Source organism: Lagopus muta, chromosome 1, assembly GCF_023343835.1.
Source record: "Lagopus muta isolate bLagMut1 chromosome 1, bLagMut1 primary, whole genome shotgun sequence".
Taxonomy (NCBI): domain Eukaryota; kingdom Metazoa; phylum Chordata; class Aves; order Galliformes; family Phasianidae; genus Lagopus; species Lagopus muta.
Genome location: NC_064433.1, coordinates 37,669,738 through 37,684,394, shown reverse-complemented (window position 1 = coordinate 37,684,394; position 14,657 = coordinate 37,669,738). Strand labels below are relative to the sequence as shown.

The 14,657-nt window shown below is 36.0% G+C and overlaps 1 protein-coding gene across 1 annotated transcript in view; it reads right to left on the bottom strand.

Moving 5' to 3' along the window:
• ZDHHC17 (zinc finger DHHC-type palmitoyltransferase 17) overlaps window positions 1–14,657 on the bottom strand; it is a 65,108-nt gene that overhangs the window by 7,113 nt on the left and 43,338 nt on the right. The window contains exons 10-14 of the mRNA XM_048951945.1: window positions 14,368–14,468; window positions 6,897–7,021; window positions 4,301–4,363; window positions 3,364–3,457; window positions 156–239 (exon numbers count right to left, since the gene is read on the bottom strand). Of these exons, the coding sequence (XP_048807902.1) occupies window positions 156–239; window positions 3,364–3,457; window positions 4,301–4,363; window positions 6,897–7,021; window positions 14,368–14,468 (467 nt within the window). The remainder of the gene's footprint in view (window positions 1–155; window positions 240–3,363; window positions 3,458–4,300; window positions 4,364–6,896; window positions 7,022–14,367; window positions 14,469–14,657) is intronic.

Here is a 14,657-nt window from a genome sequence, read left to right as displayed (position 1 = left end):
AATTAACATGGGAAATGATTAATATGCAGTTCAAGTCCAGCATAAAGAATATAAAAAACTCTGATAAGGCAAAACCCTGTAGAAATCCATACTGGGAGATGAAGTATTTATAAGTAATTAAAAACAAAACAAACAAACCCCCCACATCTACTCACAAGAGATGCATCCATAAATCATCCAGCAGATCATAAACAGCAGGAAGAACAAGTATCCCATAAAATAGCGATGATTCCCTGCTCCTAAAGTTGCACAAGAACAACAGAGATCAAATTATTCCACTTTCAAAAGACAAAACACATCAGGAAGCTTAACTTCCTATTATAGGCATCCTCTGTCATGAGTTAATACAATTATTAATATACAATATTTAGAACAATGTCGTTAACAGCTTTACAGAACCCAGAACAGTGAGGAATTACACATCAGTATGTAATTTTCTTTAGAATGACAGTAGAAAAAATCAGGCTGCAGAGTTCTTAAAATGAACGGGAATATGAAAAAATACACCATCTCTGATGAGAACAAATTAACTCAAAGCTTAGCTTCATCAAGTGTGTTTAAGCCCAACCAAAACATGTAGCACAAGTCAGATAAAAGCTTCAGACAAGGCCTAATTGACTGGCTAACATAATGAATGGCACAAAAACAAGTACAACATTTTAACTGGAGTTAAAAACTAGAAAAATCAGTTTTAAAAAGAACGCTCTATTCTAAACATTAGTACAGCTAAGATGATGTCTCTTACACAAGCAGGCCCTAATTCTGAAGGACTCAACCTTCCATCTATAAAATATGTCCACTGCTTTAACCTCCTAACAGCACTAGGCTGTAAGTTAAACCCACAAAGACTGTAATGGGCTACAAAGATTTGGCTGTCATCATCTACAAGCACAATATTTACTTCATTATATCAGATGTTTTGCCTGCTAAATAAAGAGCATCCTCTGGAGGCAGAAAATAATCAAGTGCTTTCTGCAAGCAAACTGAATGACTATACATAAAAAAGATATGAGGAAAAACACCCATAAACGCAAGCTAGACTGACTACAAGACATTTCCTTGAAAATCAAACAAGTTCCTTTGGATGTAAAATACGCGGCAACGTTGCCTTCAATCAACTAAGAGTATATAAGGAGGAGTGTTGGGAATGCCCGTAAGGTATTACTTCCACTTTTGGAACTGCTTGGTTTCATAAAAACAAATTCAAAAACAGGAAGTTAAATGGTCAGACCAAGAGGCCCAACTGATAGGTATTCAATGAAACGTTCCATTCAGTAGCATCTCAGTTGTATGGCAGCACAACTCATGTCCTAACAGTAAAAGAAAAAGTTCAGTTATCGCTTCTTCTGTGCTGCTTTTTGAAAATTAGATTTCTGTTACAAGTCCACAGTTTGCATCTGAAATGGCATTTGCTTAACTGTATTAGTTAACGTGTACTGTCATTCTGATATTCCATTAGAAAGACAGCTGCAATCAATCACCTTCAGAGACCCGCTCAATGCAACATGCAACATTAATGACATTGTTGCAGATATGATGAAGATAATTTTTCCTTACTGCCAAACTTTTTTTTTTTTTGAAGCCTGTCCTTCTTCTCATCTGTTTGCATAGCAAACAAACCCCAAAGAGTTTATTTTTAGAGTGTCTGTACACACTCTTTCCTCAACCTTATCTTTAGTAAAATTCTTGTGCTTTTGACACATTTCAAGACTATACAAAACATTTCCAAATTTAACCTTTCCATCATAATTCATGTTTCCCTATTTGGGAAACATGCCATGAATGCAGTTTTAAGAATGGATTCTGTTTTGTAATCCTGTGCTCATAGTCACCATCTATGAACTGGAGGCAGAAAAGCCATATAAGGTCATCAGACCATCATTCCCTTCCCATGGTGTGACTTTTTTTTTTCCAGCATACTTTCCAGTTTCCTAATATTTACTTTTATCAACAGTTATCCTGATTTGTTCAAGACCAAGAAGGTTCTGTTTTTTCATCTACTGTTTCTAGGGGGAAAAAAAAAAAAACAAAAACAACAAATCACTACCACCACTCTAAAAAGAACCCCCCAAAAAACACCAAGAAAAAGTCCATTACATTACCTCTCCCTAACTCAATCCTGCTACACACGTACTCTCTTATTACTCACAAACTAAGAGGCCTCTTTTTTCCTTTCCCACCCAATCTTTCTGCTTTTCAAATTACTGGTTAAAACTCTGGATCTTTCTGTCCCATTGACAAGTTCTTCTCAGCACTCTCACAAAACAAATATCAAACTGTCATCAGCAGCGTCTCCAAAATTTGAGCTTGTGCCCACTCTGCCTTTTTGCTGGTGTTCATTAACGATTTCTTAGTTCTTCACTGTAAAACATCTAAAATATAAATCAAAAGTAACTCACAGAGTGACAATAGCAGTAAATGACAAATATGGAAAAAATTGTTCCATAGAATGGAACAACCCAAGCCCATCTCTGTGAGATCTTAGTGTTTTGTTAACAATTCAAATGTCAGCACTGCCCTGTCCCTTAAGAACAGTCAAACTACAGTGACTATCTATTATTATTAATACTTGAGGGACTACAGTGAAGCTTCTGTTAATGAATCCAGGTCCTAATTCCTTCCCAAGATTAAAGTTATCTCTACTCATGTCTTTAAAAAAGTAAATAAATGAAGCAATTATATTTATTTTCTCACTATGACACCCCTGCATAATAAATGTTTTCAAGTAAGTTTTTCAAGAAGAAAGACAGGGAACTGCAGCATTTAGAGACTTGATTCCTGTTCTGTATCAGTTCTCTATATTACCACTAGGGAGAAAAAATGAATTTATTCTGGGAATTACAGGGTGGAAGGTGTGAGGGGGTCAAGAAAAGAAATATGTCAGTAGTAAGCCATTCTGTATCTGTACTGTAATTGCATTTTTTAATATGTACACTTTCCCACTAGAAAATTCTTAGGAAAGATCAAAAAATTTATATTAGGCAAATGGATAAGCAGTTAGTGGTGGAATCAGTAGATGTTCTTAGTGTAGAAAGGATTAAAAGCTTAAATAACCTTTTAAATTATCAGAATTTAAGTTAGTATAAATATACATATAAGAAACTGAACTAGACAGAAAACAATTTTGAGTCTGGGTATACAACAGACACTACAGGTAAAAATAAAACATAGAATCAGATGTAGAAAGAAAAATTAAGACCAACATTAAAAATTATCTTCCTTCTACTAAAAGTCCTCTACGGTTTTTCTGCCAACTCACTTCCACCATGAAAGAAGAACAGGCCAAACCCCATACAACACACAGGATCATTTCCAGAAGGTTTTGCCTTCTTGATCTATTACAGATTTCAGCAGATTACTTACCTACACAATTGCCCACCCACGGGCAGTGGTGATCAAACTTTGCTATACATCGATTGCATACACCACAGTGTTTAGACCTCACTGGCTTCCGTATCTGAAATGTTTATTAACATTTGTTAACAACACCAAAAGAACAGTTTAATGCAAAATAACTTATTTTGTTAACTCCCCAGATAGCTTCAATTTTTAACTCAATCTTAGCTATCAGTCTTAAACCTATATGTTATTTAACACAAACACACAGACTGCAACCTTAATTTTCTTACATAAAGGATTTTTTTCCCCCCAAAGTTCTTCTATCCCCTCCAGCTCTTGAGCTTTGTACAGCAACCAGTTTCATTTCAGCTTTTCAGCAATGAATGTACAGAACGAGTTCCAGTTCCACGATTCTGTCAGCAGTATTCATAATGAAGCCCTAAACTGTTCTGCTTATTTTCTAAAGACAGGAATGCTATTCAGCAACTGCAACTCAAAACTCTCAATTACTCTCAATTATTTTTTTCAAGTTCGCGTTTTGAAAGAAATATAAAATAGCAACAAAGAAAAAAGATCTGATATTAACTATTTGGAGACATACACAGATACACACACAATTTTAAGTTGCTGCATTTGTCCATCGTATTCCAGATTTGATTTTAAGAATATAACATCATTCATGTTCTACACAGCTCAGATCATTAAAGCGCAATACTGACTGCCCTGATAATTAGGAAGTTGCCTTTTTTAAAAAAGAAACACATTCATTTACCATGAATACTTTCCTTCCTTATTGTTGCATAAGGCTTTTTGTGTAAATTCTTTTGTTCCTTGAAAATACTGCATGAATCAAAGATTGCAAATAAATTCTGCCCTTTATATGGAATTAGTAAAGACAAGAGTGTGTTCAGTATAGGATCATCCAGTTTTGGCACAGAAAAAAAAATATATATATGCATACCAAGCAGGTACTGCAGAATATACTAAGGTCCAGACTTCCTGTCTCTGCAAGTTCTACTATTGTCTGCAGGAAAAAAAAAGAAAAGAAAAAAGAGGATGAAATAGGATTTAGCATACAAACAAATGTTGACAAGAACTGTAACGTGTCTGACTCAAAGGCTGTGAACTCTAATGAATTTCAGGTACTCTTTACATACAGGATTAAGTTAAACTCAGTTGAAACTGATTTTAAACATACTCTGTTAATCCAATGTTAATTCAAGTCTGATTTCTAAATTTCTACAGGGGAACACAATGAAGACCTTTCAGGAAGGTAGCAGGATCAGCTAGTCTAAAAAAGACCATTTCTAGAGGTATCACATCAAAAATCTTAAACCTGCCTTTACCTCTTTCCTCAAATGCTGAAGTTTCTAGAAAGAATGCAAACCAAACCTCCTGCAGACATTATGTTATACTCACAGCTTAACTGAAGAACATAAAGAGGTATCAGCTAAAGCACCACTATTCCTTCACACTAAATGGTAACTTTTTATTTAGTGCACTCCCTCAGTATCTACTTCATTGACAGAACAGAAGAACCCTTCAACTCCATGATATATTTTCCAACAAATTCCAAAATTCAGCACCTGAAATCTGTCTCACATGAGACTTTTAAATGATGCTTGTCACATATGGAAAATATCCTGAAATCATCTTCTGCCTAAATAGCCTTCCTTGATCCAGAAGGAATTCACTCAGCATAAACTGCCTAACAGTAAACAGATCTATTGCTCCCTTTCAAACAACATATAGCTTACACATCAGCGTAGCTTCTCATTGGAGAAGGAGTAATATGGTTCTTACAAGTATTATTTCATCGCAGCAATAGAATTGTCACTTCCCTAATGAGATGACAAGCGCTAACTTGACCGAAGGTGCAGAAGCTTTCCCCGCAGTACTACACTAATTAGTCAGGAACATTTACGGGATTCTTAGCCTCAAACTAGATGGGAAAAGCTACAGTAAACAGTCCAGGGCTAAACAGTGTCTTAGCGCTTCCCCTGCTGATCTCAGATGAATGAGGAATAGTCTGATACAATTTTCTAACATTTCTTAACTAAGCACTGGAAGTTTGACTTTTCCTTTGCTTTGCTTGCTGTGCTTCTGATTGCTTTTGGCGCAGAATTCATCTCCATCAAAGCAACCTTCCAGACTCACTCTGTGCAACCACAAGTAGTTCCTCTGACTTCAGTGGGAGTTTGCACTATACTGCACACCAGTGAGAAGATACACAAAGGAATTTACATGCGATGATCAACACTGGAGTTCAATATAGCCACAAGCAACATCCTAAAACTCATGAGAATAGAGCTGAAAAGGTCATATAGAATGCTTTCAAATCAAGCTTTCCTTTGAACTTACAACACAGAGAGATCCAGGAGGAGATGTTACAAACATACTTTTGTGCTTCATGAGACCTGGGGGTCTACCTTCTGTGCTTTCAAATTATTAACATTTGATTGTGAAAAGTGACTGACTTACTTTAAGAAAAACTCAGGTTATTTTGTAATATAGAAATGCTAAATTAAAAAAAAAAGACATATCATCCAAAGAATAAACATCTGAAAATGCTGCTTACAGCAACATTTCCAAACATCCTTAACTCAGTCATCTGGAATTAAAAGAATTTTTTGCTTACTTACTGAAAAGCTAAAGGCAAACTTAGTGTAAACACACTTGGAGACAAATTATGGAGACATGAGAAAATACTACAGTGCACCCCATTAAGACATATCCTATAGAGGTTTATGCCCCCAATAATAAATCAGTTTACACTTGGGTTAGATGCATTAGCACATTAACAATTATATGCATCTAAACGAGGAAGCTGTCTTTTAACATTCCTGTACAGTTCAACAAGGCTTTCATACCCATGTATAACCAACCACTGGTGCACGTGGATAAAATGAATCGCATGTTGGTGCAATTTGCTGAATCTGAACTAATAAGCAATTGTGGACTTAATTTAGACCTGTTGAAGAAAGAGAAGTTAGCCTGAATTTTACTTTGGCAAATTTGCAGTAACAGAAAACTTGTACACCGATCAACAGAACTCAGTAACAGTCTATCAGAAAAAAATCATTCAAGCCATCACAACCATCTTTTAAAGTCGCTGATATCTTCTCACTTCTCAAGGCCATTACTCCAAGTGGCTTTATGGTAATCCACACAGCTGTTGTCACAAGAGAGCAAAAAATAGGAACACAGAGCTCAGCTTTTGGTGATATGTGAGCTTCCAGAAAACTTAGAATGAAACAAAAAACCCACATTTCTGGTGCATTTGGCATGGTCAGTGCTCAGTTTGGCTGCTGAGAATGCACAGAAATTAGAGGTAATGTCATCAGTGATGAAAAACATTAGATCTCATAAGATCATCAACAATTCCTCTAATATTTATTCTGAACAGAAGAGAGAAACCTGGGAGACAAGCGAAATGTTCAACATTTCAGATTCTTTCTTACACAACACTTCATTGAAAAGTCATGGATTATACCGCATACTCCAACCAACTGGCAGAAGGCACCTGAAGAACAAGTTTGACATGCTCACAGCTTTACCTTTTTCTTTTGTTCTTCTGTGGCTTTGATGATTCCTGGATCAGATTTCCAAGATTTTCCAAAATTGTAGAAAAGTGCAACGCTATTAGCAAGGAATGGAAGATGGATGAAAAAAAAATTGAGATGTGTTTGAAGTCAAGGAATTTAAAGTTTAAAACCGAACTTCCTCTTGAAAACACCCACTAATAATTCTGAAATGAAATTAAGATGATGCCCTTGTCTGAAATAACAATACACAGTGTTGATCTTTTTTTTTGTACTCAGCATTTTCTATTGCTCAAAATCCCAAACTCGTAAAATGCTCTCTATGAGATGCTTCTAAAGTACTTAGTTCTCTAGAAATGAATAACGATAGTTAAGTTTTTCTAAGTATTTTCCTCTTTAAATAAATTCCATTAAATGTATCTTCTCAAAAGTACTTCCTGTTTTCACAACAAACATCTCAAAGTTCTATTTATAAAATCATCATTGGACTAATAAGTCTTCATTGGCTTGAAATTCCAGTTAGATGACAAAAACGCCTGTTTCCAGCCTTTTAAGGAACTGTACTGAATGGAACAATGCTGGACCGTGATCACAAATCATGTCAAAACCATCAGTTATCTCCAAGAAAGGTACTATCTGAAACCTGTCCTATCATAAGGCATTACCCATATTTCACACCAATGAAAGTTATCTTTAACATACTAATATATCTAATGCTTAAAAAAAAGAAAACAACCACAAGACTCAGAGGTCCCTGGAAGTGTTTATAAAGTCAATTTACCATATTAAGGCAGAAAATAACCATTAGGTTTAAAATATATTTCCTGTGTTGAATGATTCTCCATAACATGCATAGTCTTGCAACATTTGACATTTCTTCACAGAACTAGAACATTTCTTAGCAATGACGTTGGAAAAGCAAATCCTTCAGATATGCCTCTGCCCCTAAAACTGAGTCTTTACTCTGTTCAGTGACCCTATAAAGTACTTCACCAACACTAACGATACCTGCCAGCTGTTACTCACAAATGCAACGTGATGCTATATCTGAAAGCACTGCACAAATTATTTTGTTACTCTGAGTTACTTGGATGAATATTACTCTCTACTCTGGTAGTCATTGAGACTTCCGTAACTAAAGCTTAATATGGAACTGTTTGTGTTAAAAAAAAACTCTGCATACAAGCAGAAAGCATTATAAAGCTGAAAACATCACGTGGAAACTTGTATAGAACTAGTATATAAGGCTTTAAAAGCAACATAATAAAAGCATTTTTGCAAGCTTTACAAAAATTGATTTGGAACCTAGATGTTCAAATATATTCCACTATATAAATATATTCTATTCTGTTTGTATTCTTGGAAAAACAGATTAAGAAAGGCATTAAAAAGCATTAGAAAAATATTATAAAAACCATTTGTAAATAAATCTATGTGGCACAGATATAAGCAAATATTAACTGAAAGAAAATTAAAGTTCTGAAGAATAACAGTAAGCCTCTCAAATCCTTCTGCAACACTCTGGTGGCATGGAAGAACCCTGAAATATCAGTAAATGCAATTAAGACTTTTGTACTTACGAAATCGTAGAATCAAATAATGGTCTGTGTTGGAATGGACCTTAAAGACTATCTAGCTCCAACTCCCCTGCCACAGGCAGGGACATCTCCCTGATCATGGTTTTGGGATACCTGATCTGATATCTACATCAGGTATCCCAAAACCCCATCCAACCTGGTCGTGGAGTCTCATTAAAGACTCACCTTTCTTCTGACAGCTGCTTCCAGGGAAAAAAACAACTGGCCAGCTGTACTATAAACTGAACAATGTTCTTTTTGATACATTACAGATGAAAAGCTCTGACTTCAGTATATGTACAACATACTTTCTTCCTCTTTTTTTTTCTAAATTTACCTGCTGCCAAAACTAAGCTGGTTCAACTTAATTTCTCTAAGGCTATTAAAAAAAAAAGTTTTCTATATAATGCTCATATTGTCATTAAGTTTTATTTGCTGCAACAGTGAAAACTTCACATTACAAATGCCTTAACCAGACAGCTGTTATAAACAATAAAGGTACAACTGAAAAAAAAGTTATGGACCATTCCTAATTACTGTACGTCATGTCTAGACTTCTAAAAAAGATAGGAGAAAAACCAATTTATTTTCTAACTAGTAAAATGGTTTTATAACATTAAGGTTTTTTGAATTTTTTTTTAACTGATCACAATTTGTACAACGTGGCATGTCTATGGATTCAAGCCATAGGAAATTCAGCATGCAGAATTTTTCTACATCTGCCCTTCCTACATCTTACCCCATAAAATACATGGGAAAGCCTAAGAAACTCTAACACAGATTCTAAATTTTGCCTTCTACCATGGTGGTATGAGATGAATGTAATGCTGACAGATATAAATTGTGGCAGATAAATACCACAGACAGGAGATGCTGGGAGATCACACGAGAAAGGTGATTTATGTACAGGCAAGCTATTAGTACATAAATTGTGAAGACTGAAAGAAAACCAGTACCTTCAAATAAACCCAAGATATTTTTCATAAATTTTAAACCAAACTGGGTAGCAGGGATACAAACCAGCCACAGCCTGAAGGAGAAAGAAAATTAAGAATTGTACTTTCCAATACATTTCTTGAATCTCATGTAGACAAAAAACTCAGATCGTGAGACTCACTTCACCTACCTTCAATCACTCAGCAACATAGAGAACCACAAGGGTTTAGAAGGGACCCTTCAAGAGAAAGTAAAGCCACATCCTAATGTCAGCATTAAGGCCCTTAAGTCAGACAAGCAGTGCCATACAATTTCTTCTTTTTTTAAAAAATCATGAATTCTCTTCTGACATTTACTTCCAAAGAGATCTTAGCAACTTGTATCACAAGCATCTCTCAAAATTCTCCATATATAACAAAATCCTTGTAACTTTGCATTAGCTACCCAGTAGAGAATTGACTCTCCAGAGAGTGCCTCATTTTGTCCTAACATCCTCATTTGCAACTGTACCAAAAAAAAACCCATTACCATATTAATGGCTGAAAAAGCATGATGCAACATTTACCTCTGGCACCATACTAATCTTCTGCCTTTTATAAGGTTTCCCCACTTTACACTGTGAGAGATGAAGCAGAAACAAACACAAAATGCTTCCTACCTTCAGTCACAGTCAATAAGGTTGTTTAAGAACAAGAACAGGCTGAAAATCATTCCAGGAAACCACTTGGAACCTAAAGAGTGCCTCATTAGAAAGAAACAAAACCAAACAAGCAATCCCCATCCCATTCCAAACCCCATGAGTAACGCAAATACACAATCAGCTAATACTTTATCCTGACCTGCAGCCTATTTAGAATGGCCCAATCAAATGCCAATTCCTGGTATCACAGTTACACATCAGACAATAGACTGAAACCAAGCCAGAGTGCACATTATATAGCAAGATGCTCCCTTCTACTAACTACAAAGCCAATAATAAATTCTTTTCTCCTAAAGATCCGCAGCTAGGATCAGATGTCAGATCAACACAAGCTAATTAATCTGCCAATTTGTAACAGCTGTACATTCACATCCACACCTACAGGTATACAAGAGGTCTCATATGGCTAGATATTTATTAGATTATATCCATGTTTACCAGCTAAAGATTGGCAAGGCCTCTACATCTGACCTCCATCCTCTGTTGATAAAGAGAAATCCCCTTAGGATGGACCTTAGGGTCCATCCAGTTGCAGTTTTCCACCATGGGCAGGGCTGCCACACACCAGCTCAGGCTGCCCAGGATCCCATCCTACCAGGCCTTGAATACCTCCAGGGATGGAGCATCCACAGCTTCTCCAGGCAGCCTATGCCAGTGCCTCAGGGCCTCCAGAGTATGCTACTCTAACAGCTTCGTGAAAGCATGAAAATAATCATGTATTCTCCTAGAACAAGTTTTAACAACTGTTTAATTGAAATCACGTTTTCCTTCACTTAAAAAACATCAATACATGAAGCACATTAGTCATAACGATAACCAATAAGGTCAACGACAATTCTTTAACAATTTTGAATTTGCCTTGCATCTCATTACCTCAGCATAGCAAGTGGTACGCCATACCAAAGGAGCGTAATGAAAGAAAATTACATCCTAAAAATTGCATCAAATGGAAGCATTAGAACAGAAAAAATTCTCCTGTGATTATTTTGGGTTATAGCAATCCCTGAAATCTTAAAAAACAAACAAACAAACAAAAACAGAGCAGCAAAAAACCTCCAACACAACAAGCTCAATTTGTTCAGCTGTAGTTGGAAGATGGCATGAACAACTGACAAAGGAATTCAATACGTGTGCCCTGAATTTCTATAGGACACGAGAGCATTCTACCTACAAAATGCTAAAGGAGAGGAATAAAATACTCTACAGATTTATTATTTGTAAGTGTAATTTCAATGCATTTTTCCCCCCTAAAAATAAAAGTAGATTAAAATACGGTAATTCTGTGTATAGGATTTTTTTTTTATTATGATTATTTAATAATAACCCTGCTCCACAAACAGCAGATAAACTAAGAGCATAGGACAACTATCCTTCATTACAGGCAAAACAGCAGAAGGGAAGTGTAAATGCATGGTTCAGGAATTTCTTCACTCCTATAAAGAGAAGTATTCTATTTTAAAAAATAAATCAGTCTCAGAAATCACAAGGAAAATTCAATCGAAAGGAAACATGCACAAAATTAAGCAAATCAGTCATATGAGTTGTTCAAATTTACTTTCAGGATTGTTCTTTAAATGACAGATCACTAAGTCATGTAATTTATAGAAGACCTTATTTTCCACGCAGCAATCATTAAATTCAAGAAATTACACTGATCAACTTCAGCTTTGTATGTTCTTTATGATACACTTCTTCTACTGCTCTTTCCTGCCTCATTAGGATTAAAACCAGTGAACTGGATGCTGTTTCAGACACCTTCAACAAATCTGCAAGAGTTCTCTTGTTATGAGAGTTCTTAACAAGAGAACTCTTAACAAATACTTGAATATTAAAGTAATGCTTGCAGCAATGACGACTTTTATGTTATTTGTAATATTACGTCTGAAGTTCCAGGAAGGCATTACTTGACAGTTTAAAGTTCAAAACATTTTTCCTGAGCAAAATATTGTCACAATTCATGAAATGACCAGGACAGGTTTCATCATCGGATGAACATTACAGAGTATAAAGAAGTACTCTGGTCTGCTGTAAGTAATTATATAAAGCTGTAAAAATAGAAGAATCTTTTCCCCAACCACAGCATTGTGCCTCATGCCATAAAAATAGAACAAGCATGCAATTTCTTTTTTTTTTTTTTTTTTTCCCCTTCAATAAAGCTACAGGGCAATTTTCCAGAAGAAGAATGGATCTGGAATCTTATTGCAAAGACTTCCAATTTAAAATCATCAATTAAAGGAAGATGGCCCCAAGTACTGTCTCCAAAGCTGCTTGTCACACAGAATTGTGTCAGCTCTAATGAATGCAATCAGTAGAAATGGAATCTTTCAGACTACTTTTGTGTCTAAAAAAGCTTTTGCAAAGGTTTTGATACAAACTTCAATTACAGCAGCAGTACAGTATTTTATCAATGTTCTCAAGTCACAGTTTCAGATTAGTTAATTATGTATGCTCACTACTTCTAGCGAACATTACCCAGAGACAAATGCCAAGTTACATTAACCAGGATGGCTATCAGAAATAAAAATCTGAGCAAGCTGGTACACATTAAAGACATCAATTTTCATTGGAATATGAACAAACTATACACTCCAAGAAAAAATATCTCATAATTTGCTAGCCTTAAGACACAGCTTTTCACATCAAGATGGAAGCCATCACCATGCCAGGCCAGCTGTAGAAGCAATTCTAATCCAGTGAAGGACTCCAACTGAAAACTGAGCACATACTTACATACAGTTCAAGATGATGTTATGTTAGCACAAGAAAGCTTTTCAAGGTAGCTCAACATTTGCTACTCAACCACAAGTTCCTAAACAAACTCTACAAGGTATAGAGAGATCAGAAATGAGATGTTGCAGTTGTTAAACCTGCCTAAGAAAGTTTCATTTCACTACTTGCCAGACGTCAGGCATGTTTTCTCACCAAAAAATAACAGAAAAAGCAACTTCACTCTAAAGGCATGGTGTATTTAGACTATCTACTCCATTCTGTCAAACATGGAAAATTACACTTCCATCTTAAAACTATGAGCTAAGACTGAAGAACATACTGAGAAGATAATAAAATGACTGCACTGCTACTACCTTGTTTCGTGGTATAACTTCTCTGAAGCAGAAAAACCCTTTCCAGGAAATCACAGAATGACAGAATATCCCAAGTTAGAAGGGATCCACCAGGATCACCACAACTTCTAATTCCACACAGGACCACACAAAATCAAACCCTATGTCTGAGAGCACTGTCCTAACACTCCTTGATCTTCACCAGCTTGGGGCCATGCCCACTGCCCTGGGCAGCCTGTTCCCAGGGCCTGACCAGCCTCTGGTGAAGAACCATCCCCTAACCTCCAACCTGATCCTCCCCTGACACAGCTCCATGCCATTCTCTTGTTGTTGTCAGAGAGCAGAGCTCAGTTTGCCTCTCTGCTCCCTTCTTGAGGAGTCGTATGCCACCAAGAGGCCTCCCTTCAGCTCCTTTGCCCTGGGCTGAACAAACCATAGGACCTCCTTGCACATCTTGCCTTCAGACCTCTTCCGACCTTTGCAGCCCTCCTCTGGATGCTCTCCAGTCTTCATATTACGGTGCCTGAAACTGCACAGCTTATGACCAATATCCATCATAAATGTAAAATTCTCTTCAACTATGTGCAAACATTAAATATTTAAAAAAAAAAACATTAAATGTCTATTCAGTTTTTAAGTTATTGTATTTGAAATACAAAAGAAAGTTGTTCAAGAATTTCAATACGTTTCCTTAGAGGGCTAAGGGACATTTTTCATTGAACTCTGAAACAATTTCTACCCCAATGAATACGTAAGTTCATATCTAGGCAGACACTCAAAAACATAAAAAGATGGGTAATGTAATCTGTAATCTAGCACTGTTAATGCATCCATATTCAAAGACTGAAAATAGTTAAAACCAAATTTATCTACTGCCTACTGTTCTTTGTGAAGTTAAAATTCATCAGCTCACAGCCACAGCATATCTTATGGACTTGCTTACATTTCCCCACTTAAACTGGCAAAACATAGGAGATTTTGCAGACTGCAGTAAGGCAGTTTTGAGGAAGATCTTCTACTTTCTGAAGCACAGCAATATCATATTTTTTAAAGTAAAAAAATAACTACCATGAAGACACAAAGCAATTTTTAATGAAGACAGGTCCTTCAAAATTTTAAGTCGTATGCTTACTCTTTCATGAAGAATAACCCTGGGCTTCACCTCATACTACTAACACAAAGAAAATATTACTGTACACAGAAAAGGATATCATTCCAAAACCAGAAGAACCACGTCACATACATCCAGAATTTTGTTGCCAAGTATATTCCAAGAGGCAATGCACTGTGCATGGAGTGATCAAAGAATGACCTGTAAAGCAGAAGCAATGTCATAAGTACATAAGAATGTTGTACATTCATTTTTTTAAGTAAACCTCCATACCAGATAAATGAGGTAAACCTGATCTGAACATCCTGTGCAAGATAACAGCCATAACAGAAATATGTATTTTTTAAAAAATAAGATGTTAATAGTTGATTTAAGAAAAATCCATCAGTA